General features: G+C 44.7%; 1 protein-coding gene and 1 long non-coding RNA gene across 4 annotated transcripts in view; one reads left to right on the plus strand and one right to left on the minus strand.

The window, feature by feature from the left end:
- The window catches only part of BMP2K (BMP2 inducible kinase), a 49,095-nt gene extending 24,592 nt beyond the window's left edge, over positions 1–24,503 (minus strand). For all 3 annotated transcript variants that reach the window (XR_005626739.1, XM_039701904.1, XM_039701903.1), the window contains exons 1-7: positions 24,115–24,503; positions 5,871–5,989; positions 5,450–5,555; positions 3,602–3,744; positions 3,193–3,314; positions 2,115–2,196; positions 1,361–1,493 (exon numbers count right to left, since the gene is read on the minus strand). Coding sequence is in view for 2 of the 3 variants with exons in the window: in XM_039701904.1 (XP_039557838.1) it covers positions 1,361–1,493; positions 2,115–2,196; positions 3,193–3,314; positions 3,602–3,744; positions 5,450–5,555; positions 5,871–5,989; positions 24,115–24,262 (853 nt within the window). In the remaining variant the exon portion in view is untranslated. The remainder of the gene's footprint in view (positions 1–1,360; positions 1,494–2,114; positions 2,197–3,192; positions 3,315–3,601; positions 3,745–5,449; positions 5,556–5,870; positions 5,990–24,114) is intronic.
- A 4-nt stretch (positions 24,504–24,507) lies between these two features.
- The window catches only part of LOC120498785, a 31,668-nt gene continuing 31,379 nt past the window's right edge, over positions 24,508–24,796 (plus strand). Inside the window, exon 1 of the long non-coding RNA XR_005626741.1 lies at positions 24,508–24,749. This is a non-coding gene — a long non-coding RNA (uncharacterized LOC120498785). The remainder of the gene's footprint in view (positions 24,750–24,796) is intronic.

The raw sequence follows: 24,796 nt of genomic DNA on the forward strand, positions 1-24,796 counted from the left end.
ACAGCCAGCCTAACAGATCATTTTATACAAATCCTCCATAGGTTGAAAAATAATATCAGACAGGTCCGAGAATTTTACACAAAGTCATTATTTCATGTCCTGTACAGTTCACTGCAAGTTTAATTTTTAACAGTATTAAAAAACTAACAGATTCCAGCACTCAGCTGCAGCACCATGGCATGGAAGCAGAACACTCACTGAAGTGACTCCTGCCACTTGATTCTGAAATGTTAAATCCATGGGGTGGGGCATGTTCAGCTTCTTCCTCCCCAGCCACTGCCTTGTAAAAGGGATGAGATGAAGCCACAGTCCCTGAAATACCTTTTATGACCAAGTGCAACTTTTTATGACTTCCACTCCAAATGGAAAGAAGGGAAGTTTACATAAGGACATTCTGCCTCACCCACATATATTCCATGTCAGTATTGCTCATCTTGGCACCACTGAATTAAAAAAAATCTGAATTCATACCCAGGAGAAAGGGTTAAAACCCATACTTTTCTAAAAAAGTAACACTGTGACAAGAGAAAAGTACTCAAGTCCTTTGAAAACTCATCTCATTTTGTTAGTACTGGCAGAAGGCAAGTGCTCACTATCATAACTGCCATTTCTCAATTATGAAAGTGCACGCAAAAAAGTGGTTTGGATTTGGTATTACTCATTATATAAAAGCATAAACTATGTGGTCAACACATCCATAGCTTAGAGCTGTAAGAGCTCCTATTCAAACCTTTTGAATTTTTCATACTCCTTCAAGTGAGCCAACTCTAAGCTGAAAACAAAGACAATACTGACAATGACTGTAAATATTAGCTCCCATATCTCTGTGCCTGGGTAACATATGAATCACAAGCCTCAGAACTGCTTCCTGTTCAAAATATTCCTTCACACACTTAGTGCTTCCAAACACTTGCCAGAGCTCAGGTCTGACACTTGGGGTTGCACAAAACTTTCCAGATTTTTATTCCAGTATAAACCATGCAACTACTATTAAAGCTGAACCCAGTGCAATTCATCTCAGCACACGGATGTTGCTACGCTAAAGCTCACTTCAAATTTATCTAAGCACAACTGCCCAACTTGGACAGAAAAGTCTGACATTCCACAGAAAACATACACTTAAGGGAAAAATTATTAATAAATAGAAGCACTCTTTGCATTCCCCCATGTCCTTTGAGATGTGTCAACACCTAAAGAAAAAAATCATCCCCGAGTCCCAGAGAAACCAAAAGGGTCCCTTGGGAACTTGAGAGGCACAGCTGAACGTGGCAGGTGTTGACAGCTAAGGTGCTCAGCAGCAGCTGCTGGCCCTGCTGGCTTTGTGAGCTGGAAGGGCTGCTGCCCGTGCCTGTGTACTCACTGATCAGGCAGTGCACGCCGTGCGAGTACCGCGAGCCATCCGGGATGGTGAAGCTCCCGTCGCAAATGGCCACCTGGCTTTCTCCAAAGGGAAGTGAAAAGAAGCAGAGCTTATACAGCAAGCAGCCCATTGCCTGTAAAAGGAAAACAAGCCCTGTGAGGGGAGGAGAGCAAGCCCTTGGCAGTACTAAAAATGCTGCACCCTGGCCACAGTGATGTTCACGTGCTGTGCAGGAGCTGCACTCTGAAACACAGCTGATATGATGACCTGATGGATCAAAGCTGCTCTAACAACACTTGCTCTTCCACTGATTCCTCTAGGAGACCTAGCACAAACCAGAGCACACCAAGAGCATTCTCAGTGTCATATCATCCACAGATAACACAACTCTTAGCTCTAAATTTCCTATTTTTTTTCTTGTCTTCACATCGACTAAAAAAATGCCTTTCTTGATCATACTGGCACCATAAGAAATTGCTGAGGGCTATCAAAGAGAAACCAGAACCAACATAAGCAGACATCTTGTAAAGCGTATCCCACCTCCCTTAAATTAAAAAAAAAAAAAAAATCAAGCCCAGGATTAATTTTATTTACAAAACTGTAAGTACCCAAGATACCCCTACTGTTCTGTGTTCTATAGCTGCCCAATGTATTTTGTTTTCCAGTAATTAATTTTTTCAGTCAGTCAATGCTGGTTTTAATTCCCCCTTCCTTAACCAGTCCCATATATCACACTATTCAATTTTTTGCTTACCCAGATATCTGCCTTGGTAGTAATGGGCTTTCCTCCATATAGATTGATCATCTCAGGAGCTCTGTATGACAGAGTAGTGTACCTAGCAACAAAACAGAGAGGACACAGCTAAAAATCTAGCCTCAGACATGAGAGAGTGTTTTCCTGATCCACCATGCACACACCAACCACACAAGTTTCAGACATGGGCCTGGAATTGTCCTTCATGATCCACATCATTATTGCATTTGCAGCATCACAAATAGTATCTGGAGCAGCAGTATGAACTATCATACACAAGAATAAGCATTAAGTCAGGTAAAATTGGCTTTCAGTGTTATTGCCCCAAAGCAGACTTTTGCCAGAGTGACTGTGCACACACAGCCAGTCACCTGAGGGGTGACTGCTCAGTCCTGCAAGGGCTCTCCCTGTCTCACACTGAAGCATGCAAAATGCAGACTTCAAAACACTAACACCCCAAAACAACTGCTCAGCTAGTAGTTCAAATACTTCAGAGATGGAAAAAGCCACTATCACTTCCTGACTTGAAAACAAGCAGCCTCTGTTTACCCCTCTACAGTAGTTAGCCCAGAAAGGCAAAACAACAATAACAGATGTTTTGAAGAGTGTGTCTGAGAAAAGCTGAAATATTTTTCTCATCAATCTCAGGAAAATGAACATGGACCATACTCTGCAAATGCAACTACATAAATCCATTGCAGTGCTTCTTTACCTTAGTTCTTGGTATTTCAGCAAGTATTTGCTTAGCAGTATTAAAAAACAGCACAAATGAAAAATATCCAAGTCCTAAAATGGCCAGGAGCCAGACATATATTTTTGAACAATTCACTGTCACAACAACATGCTTTTTGCCAACAGTTTTATTTTTAAGAATCACAGTTTTGAAAAATAATCTGTGAATAAATGAAGGAGATCTTATCAAATACTTGCAGTTTTTTACTATATTTATGCCAAAATAAATGCAAGATCAGCCATTAATTTCAAGTCATTAGTGATACATGCATACCACACTGTAATACATGGAGTGTCCTGGCAGCACAGCCACTGCTTAAGACAGATCACCTAAAAGTGAACTTACTTTTTAATTTCTTCTTCAACCATATTAACACCATCTTTTTGAGGGTTCAGGTATTTGTTAGTGGCACTGCCAAAATCACAGAGAACGTAGTTTCCGTTATCATTTAACAATAGATTCTCCACCTTCAAAGAAAACCAACACACAAAAAGTAGGTTAACATAAAAGCATGAATTTCCAGGTTAAGCATTACTCCATGATCTCACACACAAACAGGAAGTTTTCCCAAAAATCAACTGCTAAACTTTGTTTTAGCAGTAAATGATGGCCTATGCTCAATGTCTGTTTGTAGCTCCACCAACAGCAAGCTCCCAACTAGAAAACTGTCTTACAGAAACCTCTCCCATATCCTCATTCCTTTTCAAGCAGATCCCTGATTTTGGCCTGGATTTTCTTACAGCGAAGGTCATACCTTGAGATCCCGGTGAACTATAGGTGTTTTGCACTGATGCAACCGGGCAACAGCTTCACAGGTGTCACAAAATATTCTCATTACTTCTGGCTCGGTGAAGCCTGTCTGCAGACGCTGATTCATCTGGTTCACAACTTGCCCAGCTAAAGAAACAAGAGAAATCTCTTTCAAGTAATTCCTATCAGGTACAAAAGCAAAGAGTTGTATGCGTTAAGTCCGCAAATATGATGTGGAACGTTTTCCACAGTTACTGTGTCTGAACAAAACAAACCTGGTTTTCCAACCACACACTCTTGGTATCACCCTAAAGAGAAAAATTATTGGCTCAAATGGAAACAGTCCAGTCCCTGAGGATGAAACGTCTTTGAAACCAAATGCTACAGACACAAAAAAAGAATCCATCACACCAATGTCACCTCAAAACTGTCTCTTGCATTAGGATCCACAACCCAAACTCTGTCAACTGAGTTCATTAATTAATTCTCTGAATACCCGCTCTGTCAAAGAAGGACAGAGACAAAGAAGGAAGAAAGGAGAGGCAGGGAAGGAGGGAAACAAAATCCCTCCAAGGAAGAAAAATTCCCTTTCCTTTTTCATAGGTTTCTTTTAAGATTGGGAATCAATACTTCCCTGCTCCTTGCAGTAATTGTACCAGACACCACTAAGCTCTTCCTACCACAACACTCACTGCACACAGAGATGAAGAAGGATTCTTGCAGAGACACAGCAGGGCCTTGGTGGGCATTCTGTCAAACAAGGATGCTTACTACACAGGAAACCTACCACTGTCAACTAACCTGACAGCTGACATCCACGGGACTGTTTACCAGGGCCATTAGGGAAACAGTACTACCAACAGCGAGAGAGAACTGAGCTCCCACAGAGGTACAGAAATTCACCCACACAAGCAGGGTAAAGGGCCAAAAATGTGGCCATTAGTTTTCAAGTTCTCTTTAATCCATTCCCCAAAATCTACACTTTCTTTGGCTCCTTATGGTTCAGATTGCACAAACTGTAATGCTCACTGCTTCTCCTGCAAATATAACCCACATATGCCTGCCTCAGCTCCACCTGAGGTCAGGCAGTACAGACCAGGAGATGGCTTCTTTCTAGGCTCAAAGTATTGACTTTGTGCTTGCAGCACTTTGTCCCCAGTACCACCAATTAATCCCCAATCACGAGGGTTAACCACCGTCTCATACTAGGAGGCCAGCACCCAGTCTCCCTAGATTTTAGACAAACTTTACAAGTTAAACTCATTGGCAAGTTTATCCCCTACAACTGTGAACTGAGGGGAACAGAACCCCAGAACACCTGCATATGTGAACTGAGGGGATCAGAGCCCCAAAACAGACAGTCCCTGCCTTAGGTACTGTTTCAAACAAAGTTACATTGTCAAGCAGGAATACATGGCTAACATCTTTTTGGACAGCACTATCAACCTGAACTTTACTACGCCCATTTGTAGGAAATCACCTGCCAGGTAAAGCTTCTTCAGTGTTGGCATCTACAACAAAAATAGCAGAGTGGTGAATATTTGCTAATCTTTGCCATCAAGTTATATTCCAGGTATCTGTTGCTTAGCACCACCAGCAGAACAGCAAAACTTCACTTCATACATGTAGAATTAAATTTCCCTGTTTGTAGCTATATTTAATTACAAAGCTCTGCAAAACTTTCACATTTTGCCCAGTGCCTAGGTAGCAATGCCAGCAGAAAAGTGAAATGAACTGTATTCCAGCTGTGACACATACATGTTAACCTCCTATACTATGGGAACAGTTTTAAGCAAAATCACAGGTGACAGTACAAACATTTTCCTCTGAAAACCTAGGTGATGACTCTTACCTCGACAGTACTCCATGAGGATGAGCACCTCCCACACATTATCACTTAGTGAGTTGACAGCACAGTCCAAATAACTCACAATGTTCTTGTGCCCAGATAACTCTTTCTGAAAATGAAAATGGACATTACACTTCAGTACTGAGAAAACAAAGAGCCATTTTCAGTTGCACCTGCAGCACTGGAAGAAAGTCCTTTTCCTTAGGAACCAGACATACTGACCAAATGGAATATACACATTTCATTTGAGGTATCAAACACATACTTGAATAATTCCTTCAGAAATCCATCATGCACCAACCCTAAAGCCAGCATTAGTTTCTGTAAATACTGGTGGAAAATCAGGAGCACAGCATCAAAAGCAAGAGGTGTCTAGAAACACTGGAGAGGCATGGATGTGTGCACACTGTAATGGCCTTCTTACCATAATGGTGATTTCCCTCTTGCAGATGTTGAGGTCTGGCACGTTATTCACACACATCCTCTTGAGCGCGCAGCGCGTCCCGCTGGGCGTGCGCACCAGAAACACAGTGGAGAAGCCACCTGGAGAACACAAGTGCAAAAAGAAGCAGCTGCCTGAGCTTCTTGCTACTCCTCTAGTCAACAGCACTGCATCCCAAGGATGAGCAACAAAGACCTGGTCGGTCACTGAGTGACTAGAAACAAACACTTCACAAGTTTCATATTTGTTACCCCAAGTATTCACGACAAAACCATTCAAGTCTTACTATTTTCTTCCAAGATTACATGAAAGCATTAGAAAAGCATTTCCACATTCAAATGAATTCATAAAGCACAGAACAGCTATGCACTGAGACATCAACCCTGAAGTACTTAGAGTCATTCAAAAACCTGATTCAAGGTACATTAATTCCCTAAACCCACGTTCTAATACATAAAAAATAAAATATTTAGCAAAAGTCTTGAGAGACACTGAAGAAGTGATGTGACTTTTCAGGCTAGCCTCAACAGCCTCCCTGGAGCCCCAGACAGTGCAAGCAACCAGCCCTAGAGAAGTGCTTTTATTTAAACCACACTCAACGTGCACACTAAAGTTAAGCATTTTCTAACAAGCACTCCCACCAGAAACATTCTTATCCTACAGTGGCCTGAACTGGAAACCACAGAGTCGAGCCCACTCCCCAGAAGGTTTTTTTTGAGATTATTTTTCTCTCCTCACTGGTAGAGAAGAATCAAGGAGGCAGGAAATACACACACAAGTGAAACAATCTACACAGGAAGTACTTCCCAGTGCTCAGGACACCAAAGTGAAACCCAGCAGGGCTGTTTTAGCTGCCTCCTGTTAGTCCTGCCTGCTGCTCAAGGAGGCCACAGTGGCATCACCTCAAGGCTCACATGCACAGCCTTCCCACACTTAGAGGAAATCCACCTCACAGCAAAGCCCATGTCAATCTCTGCTTCCCTGAACTGCTGTCTGATCCAAAGCCACAGGAACTCTGTACCAGGGCAGGAGCTCGGGTACACCACCAGGACACAAATAAGTAAATTAAATCAAGTAACTACTCCAATCATCAGTCAGCCAATTGAAATGCACACATTTCATGGTACCCAGCAGCATCTGCAAGCTGTGTTAAGTATAGTGCACCTTATTTGATGCAAATCTCATGTGCTTGAGCAAATAAGCACTGCCTCTAAAAAAGCTAAGTTTTATTAAAGAATTTATCTTGAAGAGTAAGTATTTATTATTTTTCAACTTAATTCTCATTTAGCCAAATGGCATGTTAGGCTGTCAAAGCAGAACTACCCCAAGTTTAATTCAACAGCCTCAGCCTAGTTCACACAGGGCCTTCCTAAAAAATTCACAGGACACCCACTCCTAACAGTTCAAGTTCTTAACACTCGACTCCAGCTGGCACTGAAATGATCCTAGAGGGCTCCAGCCTGGGGAGCTCTGCCAGAGTGATGTGCAAGACCTTTATTAGCAGAAGAGTTTTTTTACTATCCTCAAAATAAAACTACCTGTTTTTTAAGCACCAATATCTGACCAAAAATAGAAAGTAGTAGCCAGATAAAACAAAAGACTCATGATTAGAAGGTAATAATCACTTCTTGACTTTTTAAGCCAGTTTTATAGCCTTGAAATTCTCTCTGACTAGCAGGAGGACAAAAAAGAACTCCAGATTTCAAGTGTCCCGATGTAGCCTGAGCAGACAGGCCAAGGTAGAAACCCTCAGCGGAAAGCAGCAACACCCCAAATGCTGAGCCAAGGGCTGCTCTTGCCATCAGGTGGCGACATCAGCCAGCACTTGAGTCCTAGGGATTGACAAAGCAGAGATGGTCCTGTTTTGGCAAGAAGCAGATCCCTGACCTTTGATTCAAACCCTGAATGGTTTGCTTTGCCATCAGTGAATACCACCGCTATAAAAATCCTTTCCTGCAAGAGTCCAGGGGCACAACCCTGAGCAAGACCAGGTGAGCTGTCCCTCCACCAGCTCCCGGGTTTCCTCACTGTCCCCCTTCTGCTGCCTCTCCCCTCCCACCGGGCCCCGTGGGGCTCAGCTGCTCTCTGGTGTGCATCCAACAAGGGCCTCATCTCCTTCGGTCTTTGATTCCCACCAAAGTCACTCGAAGTTTAAATCCTCCCAAGGACAGCCCCACTGCATTTTTCCCTGCAATGCTTAGGGAAAAACCTTTCTATAGAATCCATAGTTAGATAAACCAATAGATACTTAGCACAATTAAACTCCTTAAAAAGCTCACACATCTTTCTTACCTTTCTTTTCTTGAACTGTGTTTTTACCACCTTAACTATGTACACTTTTGGGATCATCTTATCAGCTAACCAGCAATGATTCGGGCTTTTTTTCCAGACTAGTTATTTTGTTTGTTTGTTTTTAATGAAATTCCACATCAGCCACATGTGTTGGGTTTTTTCCTATGTATATTTAAGGTCAACCTTGAGTAATTTCACAGGCCTCAACATGCCATTTACACTTTATCATGTTACATTCCTGAAACCCGAACCAGGAAACAGTGGAGCTGTCAGAATTCTAAGCACCCTGTTTGCTTACTCAGAACAAAATAAGGCTGAAAAATCTTCCAGCAACTTTACCATCTTTCAGACTGCTGAGAGCCATTTTGTGGAGACAGTCTAGAAGAATATTAACAAAGATACTCTGAATACAGTTACATGTGTTATGTATATATAGACAACACCTTTTTTTACATCATACAGATTTTTTTAAAACATACAAAAGCACTAAGTGTTGTTTCTCCAAGTAGTGAATCCCTTGACTATGTATTCACATCTCAGACAAACAATACAGAACTTCTGGCACAGAAGGATTTTACCTCTACAGTAGCACACAGCAACCACTAATGACATATGTAAAACCTGAAGTAGGAATAGCAGCTCTACACTGTAAATGGTTCCTTAAAATCCATTAAAACTCGGCTGTTTTGGAGAGGTGACTGAGTTTTTAGCATTCATTTCCATTCAGACAAGTAAATCCTCAAAAGTATGTTTTGAGAAAGCTAAAGATTATACAGCAGTGTATTTCAGATACAGTATTTCCATGTGTTTTTTCTGTACATTTCAAAACCTGAAATTAATGAAGAAATAGATGTGTGCACCAACAGATGCTAGTGCTTCTCATGGGCCTAAGCAATGAGGACAGTTAGGTATTGAGGAACTTCCTCAACAACTCAGTATGATCTTGGGTTCAGGAGGACAGTTTTAGAAGACACAAATAAAGTTCAGTATAAAGCTGATGTTAACAAAGCCCAACAACAACGAAAAGGATAGGTTATTTCTAATTTGAAACCCGCTGCCAAGCCAGGCCCTCAGCCTCACATGCCCTTGGTCAGGGAGATGGCCTTGTGTCACTCTCCACAAAGCCAGAGGAACAGGTTTAATGCAGTTATCTCCCTGTGACCCATCTGCCCACACACACCCTCTCTTTCCCAATTTTGCAAGAAGACGGCTACCCATCCACATGCTAATTTCCTTCAAAATACCAGGTCTGCCTTTTTGGCAGATACTCCCAGATGCAGATCTTTTGCCAGATACTCCCCCATCCAATGATTATTTCAGTATATTTATCTGTGTCCTGAATAAATTTCTTCACTCAGTAACACTTTCACTGCTAACTTACTGGGAGGATTACTTGATGCCTGGGCCACTTGTGCATGTCTGCTCCCTGGTAGTTCCAGAGACAGATCTCCAAGATCAGGCTGACCTGCAGCCAGAGCAAACCCACTCCAGAAGTGATCCACCTCCCAGAACTGCACAGCCTTCCAAGCACTGCAGCCGCAAGCCCAATGCACTGGAGAGACTAATTTTATTGGCTAGGAATCCACTCAAAAGACAGAATAGGACCAGTTCAAGCATAAATGCCTTGAAAGAGCTCCCAGCAATATGAATAAATAAAACTGAACTGCAAGTCCATAAGGATGGAGAGCAATAAGACCTTATTAAATGTTTTAAGCAACTTTCTTCCACGAGAGGAAAAAAGCCCACAAAACCAAAGCAAACAAAAAAATACCCACAAAAACCCCACCAAAAAACAAAACAAAAACCCAAACAAAAAAGTAAACAAAAAAAACCCCAAACCAAAAACCCCAAACATGCCCCCCTTTCCCCCCCCAACTCTAACCTCCATAGCTTCTGTGCTACTCCAACACAAAAGAAACCAGTGAAATCAAAGGACATTAAGAATAAAGTCCAAAAATAACTAGTCTTTCTCCACAAAAAAACCCATAACCTCAAGAAAAACAGCTCTTCACATCTCATCCAGTTTTGTACAGAGGACTGGAAAAGGCCCTTTTTCAGCCTGCATCAAACAATATGCTATTTCACCAGGAATTTGGGGCCAGCTCATTTCTGCCACAGTTGCAGGCAATCCCATGCCAAGAGCTGCTTGCTGCAGCTCAGTCTTGATCCCATCCTCATGCTGTGTCATACACACACTGGCACTCTGGCTCTCCAGAGTCCTTCCACAACCCTCATATGCTGCTACCATGCCACAGAGCCCCCTGTTCCATGCTGCTGCTCCATTTCCCTGGTGGTGCGCTGCCACAACATCCCTAACTCTATGTCCATTGGCTTCCTATTGGGATAGGCTCACTTGTACAAATTCCCAGAACCGCCCTCCTCCCCACAAGGATGGCAGTCCTTCCCCTCAGAGGCACTGCATTCAGTCAGTCAGCACAGATGCTGTACTGCAGGCACTTTTAGGAGTGGCAGACTAAATGCATACACAAGAAATATCTGAGTTTTGTCTAGAAAATATTAATTTAATTCTTGAAGCTGTGCAGCTTTCCATCTGTTTTTGACAGCAACACCTTTAAAAATGCACAGAACTCCAACATTTGAATTTCTCATCAGATTCTAAACACCATGTGATTGTTGAGGGAATAACCTTTAACAGAAACTTAAAATGCCTTTTTCAAGCCTTACGAAAAATTTCTGATGAAACCTTTAGCTTTAGTCACAGTTCCACCAGAGAAGGAAGCCACAGTTCCGTCTGTCCATTCCTGAAGCACCTGTGCATGAGAAGATGAGGGGATGTCCTGTTACTAAACATCTGTCTTTCAGCAGTGCAACAATCTCCTGCAGCAGCTGGCGGGTACCTCATGCCACACGCCAGCTTCCAGACTGTGGGCTGAGGAGCAGCCAGTGTTCCCCGTGCCAGAACACTGCCTGGAATGCCGTGGAAAGCAGCTGAACAAAGGCAGCGTTAACTAACACCGATCATACACACAATCCACCTTTCCCTACATCTACACCTGTGCTTTGGTGAGCGTGCACATGGGCATGGATATTCTTAGTGAGGCTCACCCCACCAGCCTCAGTCATGAACACAGCTCCACTCCAAAGAAGATTTGACAGACATTGCTCCCAAGCTCAAGAGCTCAGCATTTGCCAAACCAAGAACAGAAATAGCTCCCTACTTCTAAAATACTCCATTTCTACACACACATTTCAGAGTTCAGTATTTCTCCGCTTTATTTTAAGCACGCAGACAATGCATTCCAAAGGCCATACCACTGCTCCCTTTCCCACTGCCCACACAAATTCCCACCGTGTAACAAGCTGACTATCTGGGCTAGTTTAGACAAGTAGCACTGTTTTTCTCAAATCCGCATCCGCTCCTACGGCAGCGCTGGGAAAACAGCGGCTATGAATCACATCCCAGCAGGACAACATCGTGCAGCCACAGCAGGTCTGCCACACACACCTCTGCTAATGGCACTGCTACCCTGCCACAGCCTTGCACGTCTGGATTCCACTTCTCCCAGCATCAGCTGTGGGCCAACCTCACAAAAAAACTATGACAGAAGCACCAGCGACTGCCTGGGGGATGCAAGACAATTAAGTTACTGAGTGAGATGAGAAAGGTGAATTAAGGTCTGCTATAGACTTGTGTGAAAAGTTTCTGTATTTATTAATACCCATTAATACCAGCCATGCCCAAGGGGCAACCCTGAGATGCTTAAAATTCGGGATATTGAACAGCAAAAGGAAAGAGCTCTGTGTCCTGGAGTACAGCCCACCATCACCCCACCTGCTTCTCCACGTCCAGGGGACTTTCTAGCCATGTTTGACTGCTGCTCCCATGGCACCTCCTGCCTGACAGCCTTGGCTACTCTGCTGCTAGAGAAACAAAAAACACTCATTTCCTAAAGCAGATCAATTTCCCAACACACTTGCAATTCCTGCAGTAACCTAAGTTTAAGGAAAATGAAAGCAGATTGACTGAAAAGCTCACTTAATGCATGCTTTTAAAAAATAAAAAGCAGACAAAACCAAAAAACCCAAGCATTTCCTACACCCTGCAAGAAATGCATCTTATGCACCCAAGACAAAGTATTTTATTTCTTAAGGTAAAGCTGATGCCTTCTCATACCCTGGCTGGAAAAAGACCAAAAACCTCCCCGTATTTCCATCTTCAATCAAGCTGCTTGAGAGTTAGTCACAACCACTGTACTACTTACATGTATTACACCATCACCACCTCCTTCTGTTCACTGGAAAAAAAAAAAAATCTAAGGCATTTAACTCTGCAACTATATTTAACAGAAGCTTGTATTTAAGTAATACTTCCTTCCTGTCTATAAGGAAAGGACCACAGAAGGCTACCAGCAGATCACCAACAGTTCAATTTATTTACTATGAAAATTATTGTTAACATCTACTTACCCACCCCTGCTTTTCACGGGAAAGCTTTTCAATTTACCCAAGACATTGATAAGACACCTACAATGAGCATCCACTAGCACAGTTTACAAAATAAATCCCAAAACCAGAAAACTTTGAACAGCAGTTTTATCTTTTGCATGTCTTCCCCATCTCGTGTCTTTGTTCACTGAACTCGGCTGCAGCTGTAGTTTGGTCTGACCTGAAAACAGAGTGAGCTGAAAAACCACAACAAGGACATGATCTGTGCATGCGGGCTTGACAAACACCGAGTCCACCATTCTACAACAGTGAGGTTAAGAGCATGAACCCATTTCACTTTCTAGATGAATTTGAAATGTCATTTGCTACTTTTTTCATAAAGCTTTCTTTTAGGACAAGTATAATAAAAAATCAAATATAGTTACAAATTGGTAAAATCAGCAGGTAGACAATACACAAATCCCATGACTCTTTTGGAACCGAATACCATACAGTTACCATCCAGTTAAGAAAACAAACACCTTATCTCCACCAAACTCTTACTCGCTCTCTAGCTGGACTTTCACTTTCCTTGACATCCCGGCTTGCATTGTGATTTCCACGTGGAGGGCCCGGAGCGCAAGGCCAAGCAGGGCTCTCTAACCTCCCCCATGACCAAGTGTGCACTGAATGCCCCCGAGCCGAGCCGCCGTGGCACGGGAACAAAACTGGGCACACAGAGCCCGGCCCAGCGGCTGCTTGGCGGCGTCCTGGAGCAGTGCCACCTCTGGCTGCCACACAAAGACAAGAGCCACCAGGCCGTGCAGACACAAACCAAGCGTCTGTAACGCCAGCGGCACTCCAGACTGAGGCAGATGTCACCGCAAGAGTCTCTGCTTTCCTCCTTTTCTAAGGCATCTTACACATACAAATGAGCAAGATGAAGCCCATCTCTTCCCGGCTAGGAAGAGCCTACAGTCTCACTCACCCTCCCATCTGAGCATAATTCACTGACCATTTCATCCAGGAGCATGACTAGAATTAGACTGACTGCCTGGAATTAGTGCTAAAACGCCCAACGTGAAAAATTAAGAAGGATTTTCATTACCTTACCTCATAGTCTTTAGCTATTGGCAAATACTGGTGCATGTTTAAACTCCAGCATACCGAAGGTGTATGCTGAGATACAGACTTAGCCAGCATAAGAACAACAGAGGACCAATAAACTTTAAGAGCACAATATCCGAGATCTGACCTGCGCCCACCAATGAACAGAATTACAAGCCATTTTAGGCAAAAATACTTCCTTGGCACCTGCATGGGGACAGGCACTTCTTGAACCTCTACCTGGTATATGCTGAATACATTTGAACACTCCAAACAGCATATAAAGCATCTCTCAAGACCTGGCAGCACTTCTGTGATTGGCATTTCAAACTTCACACTGTAAGATTTGACAATTTTAAATAAACAATACACTTAAATTTCATAACAGTCTAAACAGCCTGATAATTTTAAATAAACAAGCTACAATGCAATGGCAACAGGACTACAAATAGCAGAGTCAAGATTATCAAAATCATTTAGCATTTCTCATATAACTCCCATGTTTCAAGAAGCCAGTCAACAGTGGTAACTCAGAACAAGGCAGATATTTATTAAATGGACTGATCTGGAAACTAGTGGATTTGGGGAAGTCTCAGAAAATAAGAGTGTTAGGACCCAACTACCATCTAAACTCAAAGATGGCCTTGAGCAAAAGCCCCCTCCTAAGAATGCAGCTATACAAATTGCTGTCAGTTTAACAAGTCATAAGCAAAGCATAAAATGCTTAATGGAGAAATCAAATATTTGAAGAAAGCACAAAGCTGGGAGGATAATACTGTAAAGTCACACCAAGATGGATGGAACTTTAAGACTACAAGACTAGGCCAAATAAAATGCAGCAAACTACTTCCTTCCTACAACATAAACTTGCTTTTCTATCTTCAGATTGCCTAAAATGACTCTGGATAGCTCCTTCTGGGATCAAGTATTCCTCCTGTTGCTTACACAAGTTCTCATGATGTAAAAGCCAATTGATAATTCACCTAAATTCACGGCAAGTGAAGGGTCTCGACTCTACAGATGCAGACTGTGCTACTGAGCTCTATGGAGACAAGAGCAAGGCTCAAAGAAAACCATTATTTCATTTGCTTTTCTCCAAACAATTAATTTTCCTGCACATCACACAAACCAGAACTGATCCCATGTCTAATGCTGACACACTAAATTTCATTCACTCTTCCTAGTCTAGTCTCATGAACACACATTGTATTCAGGTCAGGTTCTTATACATACATGTCAGCAGAGTAGAATTTAGTGCCTCACATTCTTTAATGATCTATTTGCTCCGCACCACTCTCATAGTCTTATGCAAGTTCATCATCCAGAACAAGAAAAAACTTGTTCAGGAACAATTTTTCTAAATAAAAGCACATTCAGTTTTTCAACCTGCAGGAATTGCAAAAGAACATAAGAAAATGTCATATTAATCACACACTTCCAAAGCTATTTTTTGTTCCATAAGAAGCAAAACGCTGCAACAATTACTCATTACAACTGCTACTGAAAGACAAGACGCACAGATAAAAATCACAGCCAGAGTAACAAATTTTGAAAAATGAGTCAGTTCAAAAGAACTGAAACAAACCAGGAATTGGACCATCCCTATGTTTTGGCACATGATTGGTAAAGAATTGCCTATTGAAGTTTATAGGCACCACAGGAACAAATCCACCTATTTAAATAACATGCAAGTTTGGAAGGAAGCCAAACATACACATGACTCTGAATAAAATCTCCTCAAGCCCTGTAACATCAGAATTCCCATCTTAGTTTTGCATGTGGCAATTAAGGCACAGCATGTTACAGAAGGGATGAGGAAGAAGCCGTCAGAGCCAGGACATTCCAAACTCTACCTGTATCTCTTGTATAGACTCACATGACTCAGGGCAAATCCCTTCACCTTCCTTTCTCCCTCTGTGGAGTAATGGCTCTCCAAGAGCCATGTGATGCTCTTTGCAGCAATACCAGTTTTGATACCTCTTGAAGAGCAAGATACAGACTGCTCAGAGATGTTCACCCTCACCTGAGACTCCATAATCAGTTCTTCAGTACTTTCACCACTAGAAGCAAAGCAGACCTAATGATCAGCAAGACTTAGGGAAGACTCTTCTACCTTTACAGGGAGAACACTCCCAAGTCTGCCAATTTTCAGTTCCACTACACAAGCGTGCTTTAACACGTGATGCTCAAGGCCAAGGCAGCATGTTTTCTGCTATCAAAGTAAAATAAGCACTCCTTACTTCATTATGACAGTCACCTAGGATCAAAGCTAGAGTTTTTTTTTATTTCCAGTTGGCAACCTTCACTTTTCTACTTTCCTCCACCCTGCTTCTGTTCAGAGACCCAGTTTCACAGATGAACCCACCCATATCCAAGACATCCCACTGGAACCAGAAAAAACTAACCAACCTAGACAAGCATGAGCAAGGAACATGTGAATGTGGAGAGGAAGGGAAAGGTTCCTACCTCCTTAACCAGGAGACAAACACTGAAGGAGACTGAAATCCACTCTCAAGACAACCAGGCAAGCAGGAGCAGAGGAATTCATGCTCCTTTCTCGTCAGCAGCCAGACAGTGATGCAGAGAAACACAGACTCTCCCTGGAGGAGAGCAGGGGTTTCAGGATTGCCGCATGCCCATCCTCCAGAGCAGCAAAGGCAGGACAAGCCATCTCTGCCGCAGCACAACAACCGAGCCGAGATGAGGTGACCTGCAAACCACCCTCAGACTGCCACCCCAGGCACATATCCCAAACACATGGGGAAGCAGCTGCTCACCCAGCACATGAACAGTTTTTAAACTAAGCCCACAAACACAAATGAGGAAAAGCTTCCATTTCATAACACATGCTTGCAAATCTAACAGTTTCCTAGGAAAAGGAGGCATCTGACGCAATCAAGTTACAATCAGGCGAGTGATTGACCCTGCCTGCGCTCTGGGTCAGTCCCCGAGCCGCCGCCCAGCCCTCACGCTGCCCTTTGGCAGGCACAGGGCATTCATAGTGTCACTGAACACAGCTCAGCTTACGAACACCAACCAATTCCTTCAACTGCGGCAGCCTGCTTAGCTGGAACATTACAGAGGCAAAAAATAGCTGCAGCAAGTAAAATATAGCACAAGGTGAAGGAATTAGGAGAATGAAGACAAACAAAACACTGTAAATCCAAGCAATGCCAGAGAAAAGCGGCACAACCTAAGGGAGCACCTCCAACACCTCCCCTCTGAACCAGAGGTGACATCTATTCAGCTGCAAGTGAGACACCCATCAAAGAGCATCTGTGCACATTCACAGAGCCCACAAACTTCTACAGCTGGAAAGGCAGCTGAGCTCGCTCGGTTAACACGCTTATGCAATACGACATGCTCCTTCTTCCCTGCTGCCAAAGCCAAGCGTGCCAGTGACTGTGCTGCTCCCTAGACACTGAGCCCATCCCTGGTGTTAACTTGTGCTCTCCACGCACAGCACCACTGCAGGAACCCTTCCACGTGGGTGACATATGGGTTACTGACTGACAGCTCTGCTGCCACACTGACAGCAGCCCAGAGAAACACCTACCCTCTTCCCACAATTACTGGCTCCCAGTTAACCTGTGTCTGAAGAGGAATTTTACTGCTTTTATCCAACTGTTTTTCTTTTCCATGATGACATGCCAGACACTGAGATTTAATTTTGAAAAAAATTCAGTTTAACCAGTACAACACACCAAAAAAACTTTAAGATCCTGCACAGCCTCTTTAAAAGCTTCCCCATGTCCTTCTCAGACACAGCTAACAAAACCTCCATTCTCCCCTGCTGCCTAAACCTGTCCAAGAGCTTTCTCCTGCAGCACATCTGCACACACACCCCTCCCCTTATGAACACTGTAACATTAGCATTCTTTATCAAAATGCATCTGCAAGGAAAAAGACAAGTAGATGGCACACACATTGGCACATCTGTTTTTCCTCAAAATTTGGCAAAGGAAAGATGGCTTGAGTATTTGTGTGACAATAACACGACACTGCTACAAATCAAGTTCCTTCTCCTGTAACCATCTGAATCTCAGCCACTAGCCTGAAAACTTTGCTTGGAATTACTAGATTCCCAAGTACTTCCTCTTCACTTAACCACTGCTGGCTACACAAAAATTAAAGGGATAACATCCTCAAAAAAGACCATAACTGTGTGCAGTTAACAGAGGTGCAACACCACCCGTCCATACACACACGGTGCAGGAAGGAGTGTCCGCAGGGCATGCAAGGACTAATAACTGCATAATCAAAGAGCATTAGACCACGTGTCCTGGGAGCTGAACTTGGCCCTGGCTGTACAATAGATGCCTTTGTCGGCCTACAGATGTTTCCCAACCTGTTACTTTCTCCACCCGTGTCCCAGAGGCACACAGCAGCTCTGAGGAGCACAGCAAGAGCAACTGTTGTGCCCAAGTGCCACCACAGTGGTCAGCACACCAGATGTGTGACTGCTCAACTGATAAACTTCATTCTGTGCACTATGTTATATGAAAATAGACATTTACCTGAATATTGGTGAAAGACAAGGATAACATTCAAATCGCCAAACTTTTGGTTTGCCCACTCATTGCACAGAGCACAGCTCCATGCTGTGCCACCCAAACAAGGCTCTTTTTTCACCCTGTGAGCTGCCTCCATGAGGCTCGGGAAGCCCCAAGAAAATCCCCACATAGGACAACACCATCTTTCACCACCCAGAAATCAAAAGCTGATCTAGGATCTCAGCACCTGCCAGCCTGCAGATACACTTGATGTAAGGCAGCTGTGGCTATTTTGGGGCGTGTAGAAGCGCTTCACGTGTATTGTATTATGCTTTCAGCCAAAACAAAAGTCAGTTTCAAGTGCTCACTCTGCTTTTCCTCCCTTGTATCTTGAACTGGAACAAACCGTATCTGCCACTCCATTATTAGCAAAGCAAAACTGTTTGAGACAGAATAACAGGCCTGACCTTTACAGTCATGTGCAAACAGATTCAGAAATGTTTCACTCTGGAAAAAAATGGACATGACCAAACCAACTCAAATGCCACAAGTTAGCTTTCCAGACAGCCTTCCAGCTCATAATCCACCTAAACAACTGAATTAAGATTACAGCTGAAAATAAAACAGCAGCTTCCACAGAGCAACAAGTCACATGTAATAACCAAATTAACCAAGACCAGTACTGTACAGGTCACCTTGGCTTACAGGAGAACACTAGCACACTCCAGCAGAAGTAACCCTGCACCAGATATATTCATAACACCTGCCAGAGAAATAAGCTCTCCCAGAGTTAAAAACTGGGGCCACACCTCATGGAAACACTTGGAAGTACTAAAGTTCACAGATCCATTACAATGGCATGTCTATTTACCTCTCCAGAAATAAGAACAACAAACAAGCCCTACCTCGAGAGGAGATGAAGCAGTGTTAGCTATACAGCAGCCTGCCTTCAAATTTACAGAAGCTGCTGGAGCTGCAAATCCTCACAATCCCTTGCTCTGAGGATCAAAAAAATGATGGTATAAAAGGTTAATTGAGGGGGGGGGGGGGGGGGGTAAACAAAGGCCAAGAGAATGGTATGCACAACACAAAGTTTATTTGGATTACAAACTGAACTGCTATTGCTGAGACCTAAGGTAGAAAAAGCAAAAAACACAACAGAACATTCAAGACTATTCCAATTTCAAAAGCAGTTTGGAAGAACTTAAATAAACAGCATGACAACCTACAAAGGCACAGCACAAGAGCTCACAAAACAGAATCTGGATTCCTCTCAATTAAGGTTACATTTTTCTTAGGCCTCAACTACAACAGTATGAATGTAAGAGGCAAACCAAATCATAAGAGTTACCAAGTACTTGCAAAGACTATACACAATTAAAGTAGGACAGTAGAACTCACAAGCAGCTCATTCCTTCACTGGTGTAAGAGACTGGAGGAATGGTTGACTGGCTCAAAATAACCAGGTGGAAACTGTGCTAACAGGGTGAGCTCTGCATAGGTGAGACAGCCACTGCTCCTCCCCTGCCCCACACTGTAATGGCACTGACTCCCTCCCTGGCCCAAAATGGCACTGACTGGCCCACGGCCTGCAGTAATCCAGTGCTGTTGAAAGGTTTTCTCCAGGAGAAAGGCAAGCTGACCACCAGAGTGGGTAGATGGGAGAGAGCCTCTGACCCTCTGTGGGATGATGACCAGTTGGCTACTGAAGCTCCTGGGAATTTGGCTGTTTCCCTGCACACCACCCAGAAGGAATCCAGCTACCTTCCCTATTGAGAGGCCCCTTTTCACCAAAAACTGCTTTAACCATTATACTTACTAAAAAAAGCAAACATTCTGTTATACAAACATGAACTAATGAACTTGTAAGTACTTCATGAAGTACCTAACAAATGAACTTTACACCTCTTGAGTGGCCTTTTCCCTCCCTATCTATGTTCACTTAGAAAAGCAATAGCCTCCTAAGCCACAGCAGCAGAGGTTCAACACCACACAGCCCCGGACTCTCCGCTTTATCAGCCTGGACGATAAAAAGAAAACACTGGTAGTGGTTTTATTTTTGTAGTGGTACCCACTACCACACAACTTCTTTCCACACACACACAGGCACAAGACCAGTCAGGTGTCATGTTCACTCTTTGCTCTGCAGCCCCTCTGGGCACCTCTGAGAGCAAGGGGCACGCAGAACTACCCCCTCATCCCTTCAAGGAGCCTGGCATCTCCCCTCCACGCTCCTCAGCAATCCACTGGCTGGCTAGAGCATGAACTGCTGCGGGGAGAACACTACACAGCACATGCCCCACAACTCCATTAACCAATTCTGAATGAAAACAAAAAGCAGATGATGACCATCTTCCTCCATCCCATGGAAAAGAGCTTCCAAACCAATCCAGTCAAGTTTGAGAAGGAAGTCGGAGAGTCCTCTGGCCTTTTCTTTAACAGCTGTAATTGCCTCTTTCTTGCTTTGTCTGCACTTGTTAAAAACATACCCATATCCTCAATCACAACTTCCCATAACCTCTTTGGTCTGCTCCTGGTACAAAGACAATGTAGAACCTGACAAAGCCTTTATTTATTCAGTTTCATCATCTCAAATCCGGCCAAGCAATCAAGACACTAAGACAAATGAGCATCCTCCAATGCCTACTTTTATAGTAGGCAGAAAAATCACTTTTACCGCAGTTATTAAGCAAAAAGACTTTGTGAATTCTAAGTCAAGGCAAACAACCAAGTAAGTAGTATCACTATATCACGCCACAACTTTCCATCTCCTCCCCATGTAAGACAAAAATATTTTGAGAATTTGCTAGTTTGAACTTTCCTTTTCACTCTTCACAACAAAGTGTTCTTCACTGACATTTGAGATAAATTTTAAAGCATGTTTCATACCTGGCCACTTCCAGTTTGCTGCAATTTCTCAACTGTAAAGTTTTTTTCAATACTGGAGTTTCCGTAACTGCAGTTCCCCATTCACCACCTGTAACTTTCAACAGAGAACTCCCCGAATTTTTATTAGATTTCACTTTCCAAACTTGAGCAGCATTGCAAATACTCTGCTTCAACAAAAAGACAGAAAGACAAGGCCTTCACTCCGTATCAGCCACTTATTCCACATATTTCAGCCTTGCCCTTAAAATAGACAGGAATTAATTTTCTACATCAAACCTTAAACCAAATTAATTGCTTTTTCCCCCATGTCTGAGAAATAAAAAGTCAAAACACATACCTTCATCCAACAGCATACTGACCACTAGGTTATGGAGGCCAAGAAGTCATCACAGAATAGGTGTGTTTAGAACAAAAGAAAACATCTAACAGCCTAACAACTACAGCTCTTCAACTTCACACCTTCTTTAGTCAAAAAGATGCATTTCCTTTAGATAGTATTACACTTTATTCAGAACAACTGGATTATAAGCTCCACACTTCTGCCTTTAGAACACTGCAATAAATCCATTTTGTCCAGCACTAGAGAACAGCACCTGGATGGCAACACCTGCATGAACATGGGAAATCTACCCAAAGATCCAGCACTGCAGCCCAGGAAGGTCATTACAAGCCCAGCTTTTCAGTATCACTACTGCCAGTCCTCCAGCTCCCCGGAGCCTCAATCCTCCACGGCACCAGGAGCTGCCTTCCTAAGGTTACTCACAGCAAAAGCTGGAAAGAGGGTGGGGGTTAAACAGCTTGCAGAAAACAGACATCATCATGCTATTAATTCTAATAGCTAATAAAAATACAACATACCACACCTCTGCCAAGAGAACGCTGTGTATCTCCTCTCAAATAGATTTGTTAAGATCTTTAGATTCATTAACTGGATCTATCATTAATGCCATATAACACAAGCTGTAACTATTAGCATCTTAAATGCTATTTCATCAGCACTGAGTAATAGGAACTACCTGACAAGTTTACAAGCCTCGGTTAAACTCAGTTACAGAAACTGAAAAAAACATAAATCCTTGTGCAAAGAGGACAGGAAAAACAAAACTTTTCTCCTCTGCCCTTCCAAGAGAAAGATTATTAACCAGGGGATTTGTAAAGTGTTCCACATTAGTTAAAGTTAGCAGTACGACTAATGTAACAGCAGTAACAAACAATTCTTACTACTAATTGCTACTGAGGCAAGGGATTAATTGTCAACGAGTTATTCCCGGATAAAAAGCCACCTCCCGAGCCATAAAGTCTGGTGTCAGTTAGGAGCAGCCAAGTGCCACCCGGACACCCAGTGACAGAGCCCTGCCCCCGGCACACACCTGCAGCACACACACCCACACCCTGCTGGAGCCCAGCTGCTCCCGGACAGTCAGAGGAGCTGCGAGAGCCCGGCCGCTCCTCCCGAGCCTCCCCAACCTCCTGTGCCACCTGTGGTTTCCTTATCCTCCATCCCCTCGGGTCCTCCCTACTGACCCGCTCCAGGGGGAGCTTGGAGACTTTGCTCGGGATGCAGCAAATCTGCACTGCCCCAACCCCCATCAGTCCTCATCCTAAACATCCATACTCGAGAGACCGAATAAAACCTGAAGAAAAAAAAAGCGGTAAAAAACATCTTTCAGACTCAAACGTAGGAAGTTAATTCACACAACAGTCACATGCTAAAATTTGGACTTCCCCTGCCCCCAAGGGCTGTCAATTTGTTTCTGCCAGCTACAGAAAGGAAAAACCCCATAATCTGTAGTGACTCTAAACACAGAACATTATGAGAAAACTTTTAATGATGTGCTACAGTAAACAAAGCACTATAAAATTTCCCTCCTCTCCACTACGTACATTTTCTGTGATATCGCCTCGATTTGTTCAAGTCCCCACCATCTTTATTTTTTTAAAGGAAATCTCTGTCTTCCCATCAGCCCAGCCAAGACTTGACTTTCTGTCAGACCTCCTTCCAGTGGCTTGGAAGCAGTTCCCAACAAGGATCACCCAGACTTTAGGCAACCAGGTATGCAGTTGGCTAATTCCTGACACCATCTTCATACCCCAAATACAAAATACTGCATTCTAAACATCACGCACCAAATCCACTTTTCTATAAAAATCATTCCTAGACAGCAATGAAAAGCTAAGTGCCACTTCTGTGCTCCCATTCCAATCAGTAATATTATCTGCATGCACTTGTTAAAACCACATCTTAAATCTCCACCAAGAAACGCACATGACCAGTGAAAGTTAACTAGTATAGTTACACATAAATATACTTACACAGTCTATGCAACACACAGAAGAAATCGACAGAGATGTTTTATTCCACGCACAACACCCCGAGCAGTGAAGTTGCAAACATTCAGTAGCTATGAAATATGCAGAAGCAGCCCTAAGCTCGGTGACCTGGGAAGCGAATCACACTTTACACATCGCACCAATTACCAGCTCTGGGAGACGAACCCCGCACTGTTTCCCACACACAGAGCAAAACTCAAAAATGGCTCTTTTGATGGTGTCCCATGCCAGCGCCGAGTGCAGCAGCGCAGCCAACAAAGTCCAGCCAATCCCACGGCTACAAAAACCCACACAACTCTTCCTTCGGTCCCCGTGGAAGCCCGACGACACCAAGTGCGAGCTCGCCAGGAGAAGCACAAGCCGAGCACCCTGCAGCGAGGGGAGAGGCTGCACAGCACAACCTGCCAGCGCCGCACTTCCACTCGCGACCGCGACACCGATCTGCCGCCTTACACCCAGGAACACCAGGAATTTCATCTTGTCGCGTTTGTCTGGGGTTCTCTCTTTCACAGCAGGCGGCAAAGGCAAAACAGGCAGGCTGACGGAGGCGCGGGTGGCACCTCACCCCGCCTCACTCACCCAAGGCGCCGAGCCGGGCAACTCCGAGCGCCCCAAGGAGCCCCCGGCCCAGGGAGCGGCCGAAGCAGCCCAGCCCAAGCCCCGCCAGCGGCTCCCCGCGGGCGAGCGGCTCGGCGGGCCGGGCGGGCCCGGCTCTGGCCCGTCCTTACCTTCGGCGAGCGGCTCCTCGGGGGTCACCTGGTACCGCCCCACCGCCAGCGCCCTGCCCAGGGCCACGCCGCTCCCGGAGCCGCCGCACGCCGTCCCGCCGCCGCCGCCGCTGCCCTCGGACTTGGGCATGCGAGAAAACTTCTTCATGGCGAGCGGAGCCCCAGGAAGCACCGGGGAGGAACCGGAGGCAGAGCGGCGGCAAGGGGGTGCCCCGCTTCACATGCCGGCCGCGGCACTCGCTTCTCCTCGCCCGCCGCCGGCTCCCGAGGGGGGAGAGGAGGAGGAGGAAGGAGGAGGAGCGGGGGGAAGGAGGAAGGAGCGGCCGCAGCCCCGGGCGGCCGGGGCGGCTGAGGGGACGCCGCGCGCTGTGCCGGGAGCGGCCGCCCCGNCCCCGCCCCCCGCGAAAGTACCCGCCCGGCCGGAAGTGCGGGCGGCCCTGCACGTGCCGCGGGAGCGAGGCGCGAGCCCGCCCCGCCCCGGGGCCATGGCGGTAGCGCCTGAGGGCAGCGCGGCCTCCGCGGGCCCCTCTCGCTAAACCCACCCTCGGGCTGGCCCCTCGCCGCCCTCGCGGCGCCCACCGACCCAGCCCGGAGCGGGACGTGCCCTCGGGAAGCAGTCTGCGGGGAGGAGAACGGTGTGGAGGCGGTGTGGTGATGAGCGCGGTGGTGAAAATGGCGCTGC

This window comes from Passer montanus, unplaced genomic scaffold (assembly GCF_014805655.1).
Source record: "Passer montanus isolate IOZ18808 unplaced genomic scaffold, ASM1480565v1 scaffold150, whole genome shotgun sequence".
In the NCBI taxonomy this organism is placed as follows: Eukaryota; Metazoa; Chordata; class Aves; order Passeriformes; family Passeridae; genus Passer; species Passer montanus.